The 14,814-nt window shown below is 42.1% G+C and overlaps 1 protein-coding gene across 3 annotated transcripts in view; it reads left to right on the top strand.

Moving 5' to 3' along the window:
• Positions 1 to 14,814, top strand: part of atrnl1a (attractin-like 1a) — a 191,881-nt gene that overhangs the window by 13,178 nt on the left and 163,889 nt on the right. For all 3 annotated transcript variants that reach the window (XR_006844511.1, XM_046401866.1, XM_046401865.1), the window contains exons 2-4: positions 9,401 to 9,484; positions 11,194 to 11,307; positions 12,246 to 12,374. Coding sequence is in view for 2 of the 3 variants with exons in the window: in XM_046401866.1 (XP_046257822.1) it covers positions 9,401 to 9,484; positions 11,194 to 11,307; positions 12,246 to 12,374 (327 nt within the window). In the remaining variant the exon portion in view is untranslated. The remainder of the gene's footprint in view (positions 1 to 9,400; positions 9,485 to 11,193; positions 11,308 to 12,245; positions 12,375 to 14,814) is intronic.

Genomic DNA, 14,814 nt, shown 5'->3' with positions numbered 1-14,814 from the left:
CTGATCCTTCTCCTTACAGCTTGGGTTGCTACTTTATGTTAAAGGAACTTTTAATTATATTTGTCAAAAAAGTCAACATCCTGACAGCAATTAATAACTCAAATGCTCTGACAGAAAAAAGTATCCGTAGAGTATCCGTAACTGCTGCAGGCCTGTAAGAAGCCCTTCTGATCATTTTAGGCATGTAGGCAGACAGACAAGTATGCTATCTAGCTGCTTGCTAGAAATTGGACTACCTGCACACATGCTACCCGCTAGGCGGATATATTCCCGAATTTATTAACAAGCTTGTTGCACAAGAATAGCAGAGAAAATTCAGCCAAAATGTCCCAATGCTAACATGCTAGCTTGTTAGCTTTAAGTACTAACAATAGCCATGTCATAGAGGAAGGTAGGCTGTCACATAAGAGATCATCTCACATCTCGTTCACTGTCCAACTCTCTACTTCAGGCTGTGGCCGACAGCACACATAGTGTAAATGCAAGGTATTGATTTGGGGATAAAGACACGGCTTGTGGTTAAACATCCTGTCAGATTATATTTACTGTGTGCTACCGACTTTGAATCTTGGTTGCATTACATTAGCTTTCTGGCTCAGAGCTGAGCGAGAGCTGAGCCGACTCCCGTTGTCACTGGAGTTGTGAACAACATTTACATTACATGGGAATCTAATGAGAAGGGAATGATTGTCTCAGGTATTAGTCAAGCCCTCGGATGTCACAGCCTTTTGAAAAACCTTTGATTGCAAACTCATGGAAACCATTCCTGGGAGGACGGAGAGCGAAGGACAGTCCTGATTATGGACACCTGGTTGGGCATAATCCCTTACATATAATCTCTGAGTACAGATGCAGTATTGGTATAATCTGTAACTATGTGAATTTCCCTCCTGTCTATGACATTTTTAGCTTGCCCAGGTTGACAGACCTCAGGGCAGCGGTTAATAGACTGACTCATGAAATCTATTAACCTTCAGAGTATTGCGAGTCATTAGGGAGACGTGTCTTTATTCTCCAGTTAGAGCTGGAGGAGGTTCTACTGAGGTACTGGAGGAACATGAGGCTCAGTTTGCTCAAACATGAGAGGATGAATATTTGAATATGACTTTCACATCCTACTGAGACAGATGGGTAAAGTAAAGTCACCTCATGTGTATGGATGTCCACATCGATATGCAGCCCGCTGTGTGTTTGTGTGTGATAGTGGAGGAGGACGGAAGGCTGTGTGTGTGTGTGTGAGTGTGTTATGTTTTCTTTCTTCTTGTCCTTCTTTCCTCTTCTTCACACTTTTCTCCTCTTCTTTCTTTTTCATATTTTTTCACACCTTTCCTATAATTTCTTCTCTTCTTCTTTACTGGTTTCTTCCATCTTTACGCTTCTCTTGTCTTCTATTCCTTGCTGTGTTCTTCTCTCCTTCTCCTTTATTCTCCTCAGCTTTTATTTTCTTGTTTTTCTCTCCTTCCCTTTCTTTTTTCTCCATTTGTCTCCTTTTCCCTTTCCTTTACTTCCCTTATTTACTAATTTTTCACTCTCTCACTTTCTCTTTCCTTTATTTCTTCTTGTTTTCTCAGCTGTCTTGCAGTCGACTTTTTTCTATTTAAACGTGCCATGTACCTATTAGCTTTGCTTTGACCTTATTTAAGGTACAGGATTCATATGGAGAGTGTGTGTGTGTGTGTGTGTGTGAGAGAGAGAGAGATTTGGGGGGCTGGCGATGAATGATGCGCTGGTGTGAAAGCTATTGGACCATGACTATACCATAGGTGATAGAGACCCAGTAACATCAATCACGAATACACACACGCACGCACACAAACACACACACACACGCACACACACACACTCACACAGTCTCTGCCCTCGTTATTCCCAGAAGAAAGGCTTTTCTTGATTTTTAATAAAGGATATCTGCAGAGAAGGTCAAGGTTATTCAATTGTTGGTCATTCATCTCCTCTTTTTGCTTTCCCTTGACACACACACTCACACACACACATACACACACAGATCTCTCAATCTTCACTATTGGCCCCAGCTCAGGGACCCCTGCACCTTGTGTGTGTGTGCATGCTCGTTGGTGTGAACAATGCAGCCGTCGTCTCTGGGTTGTCTGGTTATCCATCACTGGCTTTATGTGGCTCTCCTGCTATCTTCTGTGTATTTCATCCACTGCGCGAGTTTTGCACAGGGTTCAAGAGGTGTCACAGATAATATTACTTACTGTTTTATCAGGGGCCTGTTTGAACTTAACACAAGCATAAATAGTGTTGAAATTGGAAACTGCCAGTGGGTAGATAATATCACTACAGAACACATGAAATGTTTGTTGGATTCTTGTAAAAGGCAGCTATGGCAGGACGCCATCACGACGACGCCGGTTCGTATGAAGCTCTGAGGCTGTTGCGGAGAACATTGTTAATCTGGTTCCTCCGGGGATGTGAGATTTGTGAGAATGACAGATTACTGAAAAACACGCTGAATTACACAAGCAAATATTTGAAATTTCATCTGCGTTTAGCACATGAGATGTCGGGCATGAGTTGAAGCACTCAGACTGCTGTGTGATGATAGACTTAGACAATTCAGTTCTCAGTTTTTTAAATCTCCACTACTTCCCACTTATTAGCTTAACAAGTTCACTAAAAAGCACTCGTAGTCTTGTTTCCTGACTGTGAAAATCTACAGCTTTGTTTATAAAAATTTCTTGGTGATGTGTCAGTCTGGTTTGATGCATTTGACCCAACCGAGACGATGAATGAAAGGTGTGTAAGCGTTCTGCACTGCACCAACACTATACTGACAAAAGTATTGGGATACCTGACACCAACAGGGACTTTAATCACGTCTCATTCTAAACACAGACAGCTTTGCAGCTCTAACAGCTTCCCCTCTTCTGTGAAGGCTTTCCACAACATGTTGGAGTGTTTCTGTGGGAATTTGTGCCCATTCATGCAGTAGAGCATTTGTGAGGTCACACACTGATGTTGGACCAAAAGGCCTGGCTCACAATCTCCGTTCCAGTTCATCCCAAAGGTGTTGGATGGGGTTGAGGTCAGGACTCTGTGTGGGCCAGTCAAGTTCTTCCACGCCAAACTCATCCAACCATGTCTTTATGGAGCTTTGCTTTGTGCACTGGGGCACAGTCATGCTGGAATAGAAAAGGGCCTTCAACAAACTGTTGCCACAAAGTTGGAAGCATAGCATTGTCCAAAATGTCTTGGTATGCTGAAGCATTAAGATTTCCCTTCACTGGGTGTCAGGGGCCGAACCCAACCCCTGAAAAACAGCCCCATAAGGAGGTCTGTCTGGATACTTTTGTCTAGATCATGCATATCACTCAGCTGGACATGAACTTCACTTGAAATAAAAATAACCTTTATTTCAAATCCCACTGTGTCAGAGTGCTAAATTTTTTCCACTTTAATATTTAGAACTCCTCAAGCAAATATAATACATTAGCACCTACTTGAAGCCTTTCTTTCAACTGAGTAAAACCTTTGATTAGCCACATCCATCCATCCATTTTCTATACCGCTCATCCATCAGGGTTGTGGGGGAGCTGGAGCCTATCCCAGTTGACTATGGGCGAGAGGCGGGGTTCAGCCTGGACTGGTTGCCAGTCAATTTGATTAGCCACATTTTTGTAGATTAATAGATTTATAGCAAAGAAAACTGAAGGCTGGGGTTCATACCCCGATTCCTACTCAGTTTGGAACTTCAACTGAGCAGCAGCGTGACAATCAGTGTGATGGCAGATTGATGATAATAACATCGTTAATTGGCCTCATTAAAGTTCTTCTGAGGGTGGACTCAGAAGAGAAGCCAAAGGAAGCGGAGTGCCAAGAGAATCAGCTCTTCACAGCCAGATGAAATGAGCAGCGCTGGCGAGTGCAGCCGGGCTGCAGTGAGGTTTGAGTCTGGATTCAGATACTGGGAGGGTTTTGACTGGCCTGGGAGGGGTTTCCAGCGTGTTGTGCATTTTTGTGAATGTCACGGTTCATTTGAATGAGTCACCGCCATGAGCTGTGTTCAGTATGGTCATCGAGTGGTATTGTTCTTGGCAGGTTTTCAAGCCCGTAAATGTTTATGATTTGTTTTTTATCAAACGTGTGCATATCTTTTTACATGAGGGGAGGGCATTTTCGCGAAGTGAAGTCACCTCTGGCAGACTCTCCCTTCTTTAACAGGCTCATTTATGATAAGATTTAAAAACAGGCATGTGGTGTGATGGGTTCAGGTTTCGACTCAAGGGGTTAGGGAAGGAAAACAGTCAGTGGAAGTCCCACACAGTCAAGTTAAACACAAACATGTGTGCCTCTGCCTCTTACTGACAGTGATGTCACTGATGTCACTCTCAGCTGACTCAACGCTCTTACTGAACGTCTTTGTATTCGTGGCTGTGTGTCTGGCTGTGGTTGGTTTGATTATGTGTCACCACACCTTGTACAGTCCAGCGGTTAGCGAATGTCCGTCTTGTTGAAGTGGAGGAGCGCGAGAGAGAAAATCAATACAACAAGGCCTTTTCATGCATCCTGCAAGACACACTGACCTGTCATTTCTTCATTTTCTGTTTTTTTTTTCTTTAACAGGACTCGACAGTCTACTTAAGTTTAGTCGTGAAATATTCAGTCATGGATGGGCACAGTCGGGGTGTCACTGCACCGTCTGGACACATCACAGTCGTTACTCCTCAAAAGCCAATAGTAGTGTAATTTGATTTTCTTTCTGTTGCCATTAAAACCCATTAAATCTTTAATCTGCATTAGCTGAGGCAGGGTTGTGCAGAGTGACAGCATCCAGAATCAGAGCCAACTGAGCTGTAGCTGTCCAAGGTCCAAGTTTGCTGAGGAATGCCCCTCATCTCCCAGCATGCCTTTGGGCTAATGCAAGAAGATCTTCATAAACCTAATAAACCACAAACCTACAAGAGTCAAAGCAGAAAAGCAACGAAAGAGAATGAAAAGAGGGAAAAGTTATTGCTGTAACAGGTGAGCTCAGAAAGCAGGCAGAACTATTTTCAGCAACATTTTTAGACATGCCATTAAAGGTAACATGCTAAAACAAAAATGGCTGATAGCTGGAGATCTACAAAGCTGATACAGATCTCACAAACACACATGTGCTCAGTGCTGCAGTAGCGATAATAAAAAATATTGAACTGTGTCAAGCTTCAGTGGACTGAAGATGACTGATTTGTTTTAGAGAGTGAAGAATGTGTATTCATAGTTAATAATTACTGTGTTTAGTTTTGCGAGAAAGCTGCGTGAGTGTGAGAGTAAAATAAGTGTTGGAGTCTGCAGTCATCATCCAATAGTATACCTGAGGATGTGGGGCTCTATCTCTCTCTCTCTTACTGTCTACCGCGTTTGATTTTTTTTCCATCCATTTGTCTGTCTATCCTTCATGCGTCTGTCTTCTGTACGCCATCAATTATTCACCCGGAGCAGATGAATATTTCAAAGGGTGCCGGACTCTTTTCCTCTATACCTCATCCACTCGTCCCTGTCTCTGCTTTATCTCTCTCTCTGTCTCCTGCGCTCTCATCTTCCCTCCACTTTTGTTCTCCACACCTCTGCCACCATCACCCCCTCACACTTCTCTCCTCTGTGCATGTGTGTGTGTGTGTGTGTGTGTGTGTGTGTACATAAGGTATGACTGTTTTCTTCTTGAATGAGCGAGACAGTTGGCGTTTGACGGTTTGTTGGGGCTGTAAGACGCCACTCCAGTCAGCTCCTCATTAACTATGAATGTGATCTACCGTTGGCATGTTCTCATAGATGGGCTGAGCTTCTCTGCATAGTCACTCTGCTCTCAAAGAGTTTTTCACTACGCCGAGAAATCGTGGCGAGCACAGCTACACCGAGCTTTTGCCTTCTGTCTGCTTGCTTGACCTTGTAAATGCCCATTGGTCAAGTATTGGCTAAGAGGGAAGACATAATAATAATAATTAAGTAATCTACTTATTGTTCTGACGATTAACTAGTTATTGGGTAGAGCAATGCTTTCCTGATGCTTAACATAATTTTAACTATTTTTGAAAAGTATTGTTATTCATTTACATTTGGAATAAACCGCAAAAATGAACACATGATCCTGAAAACAGACCTGACGACAGGTGATCTGCAGTGTTGTCACAAAGCACAGTGGTTTTGGGTTTGACTCATCCAGCAGGCTGGGACTTTTCTGCATGATCTCCCCATGTCTGTGCGGGTTTCCAGTTTCCTCCCACGGTCCAAAGGAATGAACCCGAGTGAGACGAGTTATCTGTCCATATTTGTCAGCTCTGTAATGGGCTGTACAGGGTGTGCGCTGTGTGACAGCCTCCATCCCCCTGCAGAGGATAGGCAGGAAAAGAAAACGGATTAATGGACTCTAGCCATCAGCTGTACTGACTTGGTGCAAATGTTTTTTTGTTCTTTGTTCTGTATTCAATTAAATATTGGCTGAAAAGCATTTGCAGATCCTTACATTTTGTTTTTATGTACGTTTTGGACAGCATCCCAAGTGTGTTTCTGGACCCCTGCTGCCGTGTCCTCCTCTTTGTGAAACTTTTCAGAGTGACCTTGTGGGGTGTGAAATGTGGTCCCATTTTTGAGAAATGCAAGCATCAGTAACACCACTGTACGCTGCAGTAATTCCAGGAATCTACAGTATTCATTCGTCACCATCAACAAGAAAGCATTAAAGAGAGCTTTCATCATCATCATCATCAATATCATCATCCTTTGAGTCAGACATCACAGCATCATGACATGAATATTCGTCTAATCTGGGATTAAAGCCAGAGGATCAAACTGTGACCATTAGGGACCGATAGGAGAGATGGACAGAGAAAAAGACAGATAGAAGTGAGGGGGATGAGAGGTAGCTCGAAACAGAACGGCTGTCTTATTCTTCACCTCCTTTCAAGCTCACGTGTCTGCGGGTGCATGCACGTATGTGTTCTGTGTGCGAGATTTTAGCATTAACTGTGGCCCGCATCCGGCTGTGTTGCAATCTGTTTGCCCTCCCTCTTTCTCTCTCATTTCAGAGCAGCAGCAGCAGCAGCACATTTGGCCTGACACACTCTTAATCTCATGCACTGACTGACGCTGATGATAACACTGTGTGTTTCTGTGTTCCAGCTAGCAGGCCACTTTGCTCCCTTTTAGGACCTTCGGCAAATTCTTCAAGAATGAGCTTCTTATGTTCCCTTATGAGCCAAAGTCAGACAAGGTGGTCAAATGTCAGGTACCCTCACTCACATAATAACTCATTGCCAAGACTGAGTGCAAGCTCTGCTGTGGCGCCATGAGGGTACGTTCACACAGCGACCAGCTGCAAACTACAGGATGTTGTGTATCAGTGCACCTCAGCTCTCTGATTCAGCTCACGTTTCATTTTATTGCTCTATAAATCTGATCAAATTTTATCTAATTAAGCCTCTTTTTATCTTGTTTTGTCTAACTGGTTTTATGAATCTTTGATACTGTAAAGTGCATCATTTCTTGGCCTTTAAAAAATGCTCGACAATAAAAAAGAATTCCATGTTATTTTTGTCTCTTAACACAGGCCTGAACACACAGTGAAAAAAAATGAGTTTCACTTTTACTTACTCTATTTTTCTCTTGCTGAGTGTTCTGAGCCTGCAGCAACTTTGCAGTCTTAGATAATGAACACACACATACACACACACACACACATACAGTAACATACTGTCCACCCCGAGGCAGGCCGCGATGTCTTCACGCCTGTCACACTGACAGTGTTCAATTGTGTGTGTGTGTGTGTGTGTGTGTGTGTGTGTCCGTCCATTTTCTCCATTTTCCTTCTATGCAGCATTGGAATGGGTTTACTGTGATGGACGGGTGTGACCAGTGCTTACCACACACACCCGTATTCTCACACCAGCATTGCCCCATGACTGTCATGTTGGGATCACTATGGCAACAGTAACATGCACTGTCTTACCTTGACATGAGTGGGATGTCATGTTTTATCTGCTCTCAGTGTTTCTGTAATCCAGCGCTCAGTCATGAGCTGTTACTGCTGCTGGCTGAGAAATCCTTTACACGTTTGCATGTTTTTAAGTGTATTTCTAATTTTTTTTCTGCATCTGACACTACCGTGTTGAGTTCGTTTCGGTAAAATGCCAACACAGCACTAAGAAAGAGCACACAGGAGTTGCAACTGACCAAGTTATTTTTAGAAAGCTAAAAGATGAAATAACCCACATTAACCCAAAGTTAAATAATGCAGGGCTGTGTGCTCCGTCAGTACTGTCTGTGATGCATACCTGAAGCTGCTGGTGAGCCGTATGCTACGCAGCAGCGAGGGCAGGAAAAATCTACTGAAAAGGAGCGCAGGAAACACATAATGTGGCAGGTTGTCTGTCAGCTGATTATCAAACAGCAGCAGATATTGTGGCTGGTGCTGTGGGAACACTTCTTCACTTCTCTCACTGCTTCTGAGCACTGCAGGGACACGTCACACTTTTTCTAGCAATAAATCAAACCAGTTTCACCTACAAGACCTCTTATTATCTGACTGTATTACAGCCCCCCTGATGCTGAAGGGTTTGCTCACTTTAATGAATTCATGGAATAGCAGATGCAAGAAATTTGACTTGTTTTGTGTTTCTGTCAGTTAACTTACACACTAACTCACACTAAGTCTAAGTCTGCACTGCGTACATTATATGAGTCTGCATGGACGTGGTTACTGTACAGTTACTGTTCATCCATTAGCAGTCATTGGTGTTTTATAAAATCTGCTCTATGTTTAATTATTTTATTCTATTACAATGATTTCTTAATGTCTGAGATGGGCATGAACACTGGAATGATAGATTTGGATAGTATAAAGTAATCACATCATATATATAAATATAAATTAATTTAAGTTACTTTATTAATCCCAAGCTGGGAAATCACTTCTCTACGTTTAACCCATCACTGATTGAAACACACACACGCAACATGCATTAAAACACACACAGGAGCAGTGGGCTGCATCACCCAGGAACATATATTGGGGGTTAAGTGCCTTGCTCAAGGGCACATCAGGCAGCTAACGGGGGGTGGGGACATTATCATTCCACCACACTCAAATTTTTCCTGCCCGTCCAGTGGGGGAATTGAACAAGCAACCTTCCGATCACAAGCCGCTTCTTCAACGTCTGCACCGCTCTGTTCTATATAAAGTTGACATTTTGTGATGTATGATGTCTGTGAATATCTGCACAGGTCTATACAGAAACGACAGAGCTGCTCTTGATAATTTTTTCAGTCAGTCATCTTCTCAGTTTGATCATTTTGTTTAGTATCAGTTCTGCACTTGATTTGAGCAGAAGGTTTGTCATCATCACTGAGACTAAACCGACTAAACTCCTGTCTTTTGTCCCCTCTGTATGTCTTCTTACAGGCTAACAGACCTGTCAGGCTCTCTCACAGATGGACCAGTCAACTATAAGTACAAGACCAAATGCACTTGGCTAATAGAGGGATAGTAAGTATCAGTGCTTTTCTTCTCCTGATGTTATCATTCATCTCACTTAACTCCACATGCTTAAAGGCTGTATCTTTTTTAGATCTTTCTTAAGGGCTCCAGATAAAGAGAGCTTTATAACTGTGTAAATAGAAGGAGTTCTGTCTGTGAATGTAGTTATTGTGCTCCAAAGTTGCTCTTTTGCTCATTAGCTGCTCAGAGATGCACACTGCGCTGACTGAACGCACACAGTAATCAGGATGTAATTATACATAAAGCCTCAAAGATTCATTCACCTTTTTAATAGTCTCTGTATCCACTGGGATATCAGACTGACTTTGGGTGAAGGCCGGAGATTTTCATTGTCTCTTTGGGAAAAGGGTAAAATATTTGAATATTTTATTTAAATAATCTATTATGCATCTTTGGGAGCTACAATTATGTCTTTAACCTTGTGCAGCTGGATCCATTGGTCACTGTTATCTGTCGTCTTCCTGGTTACCTCGAGTCCTTTATCTGTCTTACTCAGTTTGCACTCAAGAGTTGCTTTTGATTGATTTTTTTACCAGGAAAGGTGAGAAGTGTTACAGAGCTTCACAGGCTCTTTGTTCAAAATACAATCAGCACCTCTTTATTAACAAAGGATGCTCTGGTTACCATATATATATAAGATGATATTTTAAAGGAAGGTTTACAGCTGATTATGTTGACAACTTTTAGATCACGATTGCCAAGACTTGTATCTTAACTTTTCATGTACAGGTTGACATTGACAAAAACTTTAAGACAAATATTCTCCGTGGGTGGATTTTAATTGTCAGCTGACCCACAGAGCTTTTCTTTGGCACCAAATCAAACTTTCCTCAGTAAGTATCAAACCCAAAGGGGTCGATTACCATGAAATTTACTGACCACAGTCATGTGTCCCAGGGGATTAAATCCTTGTAGCATTTCATTCAATTCAATTTTCAGTTAAATTTTATTTATATAGCACCTTATACAATCAAAATTGTCTCTAGATGCTTTACAGAGACCCAGAGCCTGAACCCCCGAGCAAGCAGACAGTGGCAAGGAAAAACTCCCTTTTAACAGGAAGAAACCCTGAGCAGGACTCGGCTCACAGGGGAGAACCATCCTGCTGATAGTCGGATAGAAGAACGACATGGTTCCATTTACTCCCGTGTCACTCTGTCCTTTTATTTTCTTTCAAAAACTTAAAACAAACAAAATTACTGTGTCCTGATTTTGAGTCCTATTCTGGTTTTGATCGTGTTTGGGATATGACGTTTACGTGGAATATGGATTAACCTGATTATTCACTTTCATTTCAATCTTTAGATCCTTATCACATCAATTCTAATTGTTTTTAATTTTTTTTGAGTAAGTAAAGATGCACACCTGGCACACAGTGGTCGGACACCTGGTGTTTACCTGCCACAGTATGTGGTTTAACATTCCTCTCAGAATCTTTTATAAACTCTAAAAGCAGGATCATAATTTGGATTGTTGTGTGTGTGTTGTACATAAACACACACCAGCTGCAGCATGTGGGAGACTAAGCAATCACTTCACTGAAGCAAAAAGGTGTGACCGTAACCACAGACTTCATAAAGAGCTGAGGCACCTTTCGAAAGCTAGGATCACATGAAGCATATGGGTAATACATATCCATCAAATGTATTTTTCTCATACCTTTTTATTCTGTTCTCCTCTCCCTGTCTGTCTCCCAGTCCTAATGCAGTACTCAGGCTTCGCTTCAATCACTTTGCCACGGAGTGCAGCTGGGACCACATGTACGTCTATGATGGAGACTCCATTTACGCGCCTTTGATTGCAGTCTTCAGGTGAGCGCCTGCTACTCTGAATAGGCGAGCTGTGAGAGGGGAAATATGGAAATGACTCAGGTAGCCTTTGGCATAGCTTCAAAAGCTTCCAATGGATTTGCACTTATGCAGTCAAATGGCTCCATGTAGGCAAACAATGGGCCTCATAATTACCGCTGTACCACAATACAGCGATAACAGAAAGAAAATACTGCAATTGCTCACATTAGCCGTGAATGCCACTTCTTATTCTGGAGCTTTGTTGCATATTTATTCCCCTCCCCACCCTCTCCCAAAGGACAATTTACAAGCATGTGGGTGGGACTCTTTCATTTGACAGAAATTCATTAAAAACAGCAATACCACAATAATTTACCAACCTCCCACTTTCCCCACTGCACTGAAGCTTATCTCCTGCTGTGGGTTCAGTTGCTCCCAGGATACGAAGGAGCTAAATTGACCTTTCCCAACCAAGGAAAAAAATTATCTGGTATTTGAATATACAAAGCTTAGACTTGTGCAGGATTATTACCTACAATAAATAAGCTTACATTGTTCATTATAAACAGGTACACACTCATGTTGAAAATAAAAAAGGCCATAGCTGCAGCAGGAGGGAAGCTTTCAGATTCATTATGGGAGTGGGTACATTTGCAGTCCATTGCATTGTATTGTATTAAAAGGGACAGGCTGACCAAATAAGAAATATCTCATCAAACAAATAGAAACGAAATGCGGTATGACTCTGCACTGCAATGTTGCTCTACTTTAAAGCTAATCACTGTCATATTTTTAGTGGGGCCTACGACTGCTCAAGTGGATTCCTTTTAATCTAACAGCTCTTCAGTGGGTGCTCTCAGATCACAGTCAATAAAATACTGCAGCACTGCAAAGCACTTTTATTCTTATTACTTTTTTTATTTTTTTCCTGTCTCAATCTCTTTCTGTCTCTTTCTCAGTGGTCTAGTGGTGCCCGAGACCAGGGGTAACGAGACAGTCCCGGAGGTTGTAACGACGTCGGGCTACGCTCTGCTTCACTTCTTCAGCGATGCTGCTTACAACCTGACCGGCTTCAGCATCGCCTACTCGTACGTCCAGACTTCAGCCCTCCTTCACTATTTTTCTGGTCTCTTTTCCGTCTTTCTCCTTGTTCGCCTTTCTGTCCCGATGGTTTTAGACTAATCTGAATACCCACAGGCGGAAAGATGTTTCATTTCGAGGTTTTATAGAAATCGAGACGTTTCTAAGTACAATGTAATGTGAAAGGGGCCCCACCACAGAATTATCTCCAACTCGGCACCTTTCGGCCTCCTTTAGCCCAAACTTCATACCACCTGCCCTGCACCCATTGGCATTAAGCTTTTTTTGTTTTGTTTTGTTGTTGTCTTTTTGTGAATATTGAAATTATAGCTATAAATCAGATGAAACACAAATCCAAATAAATGACCCTGTTGACCTGTCGACGGTTGTGGCTTACACATGTAGTTGTGCCTATGTCATTCATTAACTATGAATGACTTAAAAAGCAGTTTTGTCTTTAGCTGTTAGATTACGAATATGAAGCACACAAGGCAGGTCGATTGAAGAGGTTTTGTATTTTTGAAGTTTGTCTTCATTTTGCACTCACTGTCCATAAATATTGCCCATTTATAGTTAGGACTCAGGTCTCTGGATTCTTGTAAAAACACAAATTTGTACTGAAATTTAATATTGCAATTTTGTTTTTTTCTTACTGGAAGCCAAGTTTAACACCTAAAACCTCTGAAAAATCTCAATAACATCAGCTGAAGACTAGTTAATGTGGTGTGGTGTGACGTTCACAGCAGCCATATTGACATGTAATATCAGGTAAACACGGGTTTAATTAATGAGATTAATTAAGGTTGCATTTCATTTCGCGTAGAAGAGCTTTTCAGGGGGCAGCACCGTGATCGTTTTTGACCCGAATGGAACAAAACCTTAATTAATATCACTGGTAACACCTGCGTTGATTCTGCTGACTAGACCTGGCAACCATCTAACATAGCAGGACCGGCACAAGTGCAGTTAATAACACAATTAGAACTTGCTCGAGGGCTTTCGTACGTCTATACAGGTTCACTCTGGCTTAATGGAATTTAGTTTCACTTGTGCTTTTACTGCAATCACGAGTCAAAAGCTACTGCCATGAGAAGTCCGTCACGTCTGTCTGAGGTTATACAACAGCATCATACTGGTGAGTAAAACCTTGTGTTTGCTGTAACTTCATTTTTCAAAGCAGCACGGTGCAGCAAAAACAGATGGACAACAAAATGGGTGGGTTGGAAGTTCAGGGAACAAAAGTCATCATGGTTCAGTCAAAAATGTCAAAACTATTTCAGCTGCTTCAAACAGACTTATTCTGAAGCTGAATGACTGTACTACATGAACGTGCAGAGACAAAAGGAAAGTGGAAAGGGCTCTTGTAGAAAAGAATAAAAAACAAAACAAAAACAGTGTTTCATGGTGAGTTTAGTCACTTAGTCATTCAGTCAGGCCACTTTTCAGTATGGTCAGTGTTTCTGTTCCAAAAAGAACTATAATTAGGTAACTTATGTCTGAATGTGAATGCTCCTTAAAACAACAGCATACATTTGGTTGTTTTAAGCTGTTTGAAGAACCAATGGTTTTTCCCTAGTGGACACAGTCTTCGCTAACCCCTGGGCTAAGTGCAGTGCGAAAAGCTCTTTGGTGGTGTGGGAAGTGGTGCAACAGTTGTACTAGTTTAATGGAAAGCGGGGTGTGTGTGCGTGTGTGTGTGTGTGTGTGTGTGGGGGGGGGGGTGATAAGCCCGACGTGTAAGAAATGTGTCCTCTGGGTTGCCCCTCCAGTGGGGAAACAGTGATGTACTTCACTAATAGCTGGCCTTAGAATGGAGAAAACACAATGCAGTGCTTCAGGATGCGAATGCTAAAACAAAGATATACTTCACCATAAATGCATCACAAATTTCTGTGTGCTGATGCTGCATCACATGCACAACGTAAACGTGACAGTACAAAACACAAATTCAAACCGTATGTCACAATGCTGTGTAAACACACGTCACCTCCTGTCACTCCTGACAGTCAAAATGGAATGATATGTGTTGAGTTGGACACATGGGAGGAGGGAGGACAGGGAGGACAGTTACTGTACTGCTACGCGGCCTCGAGGCTCTAAGCTCGATCTCTCTCACATGCGCACGCACACGCACAGAGGGGAGATAAAGGTTGTCATGACGACCCTCTTGTCACAGCAGCAAACCAGCTTTTTGTATTAATGAAAGATAATTTTCTGCCTCTGGACCTTGTCGTCTGTTTTTCCCCATCCTACTATCTTTCAGCATCTGTCTGATATTACGGAAAAAAAATGTGTAATGTGTGTCGCATCAGTATGTCAATGATTTCTGTCCCGTTTGGTTTCTAAGGTGTCCTTTCACTCATTTCATTCGACTCTTTAGGCCCCCAGTTCTTCATATCATCTTCATATAAGATAATATAGGATAAGATTTCCTTTATTGTCCCACAA

The sequence above is a fragment of the Scatophagus argus genome, chromosome 10 (genome assembly GCF_020382885.2).
Source record: "Scatophagus argus isolate fScaArg1 chromosome 10, fScaArg1.pri, whole genome shotgun sequence".
Classification (NCBI taxonomy): domain Eukaryota; kingdom Metazoa; phylum Chordata; class Actinopteri; family Scatophagidae; genus Scatophagus; species Scatophagus argus.
Note: the sequence above shows the minus strand (reverse complement) of the source record. Positions and strands in the feature narration are given on the sequence as shown.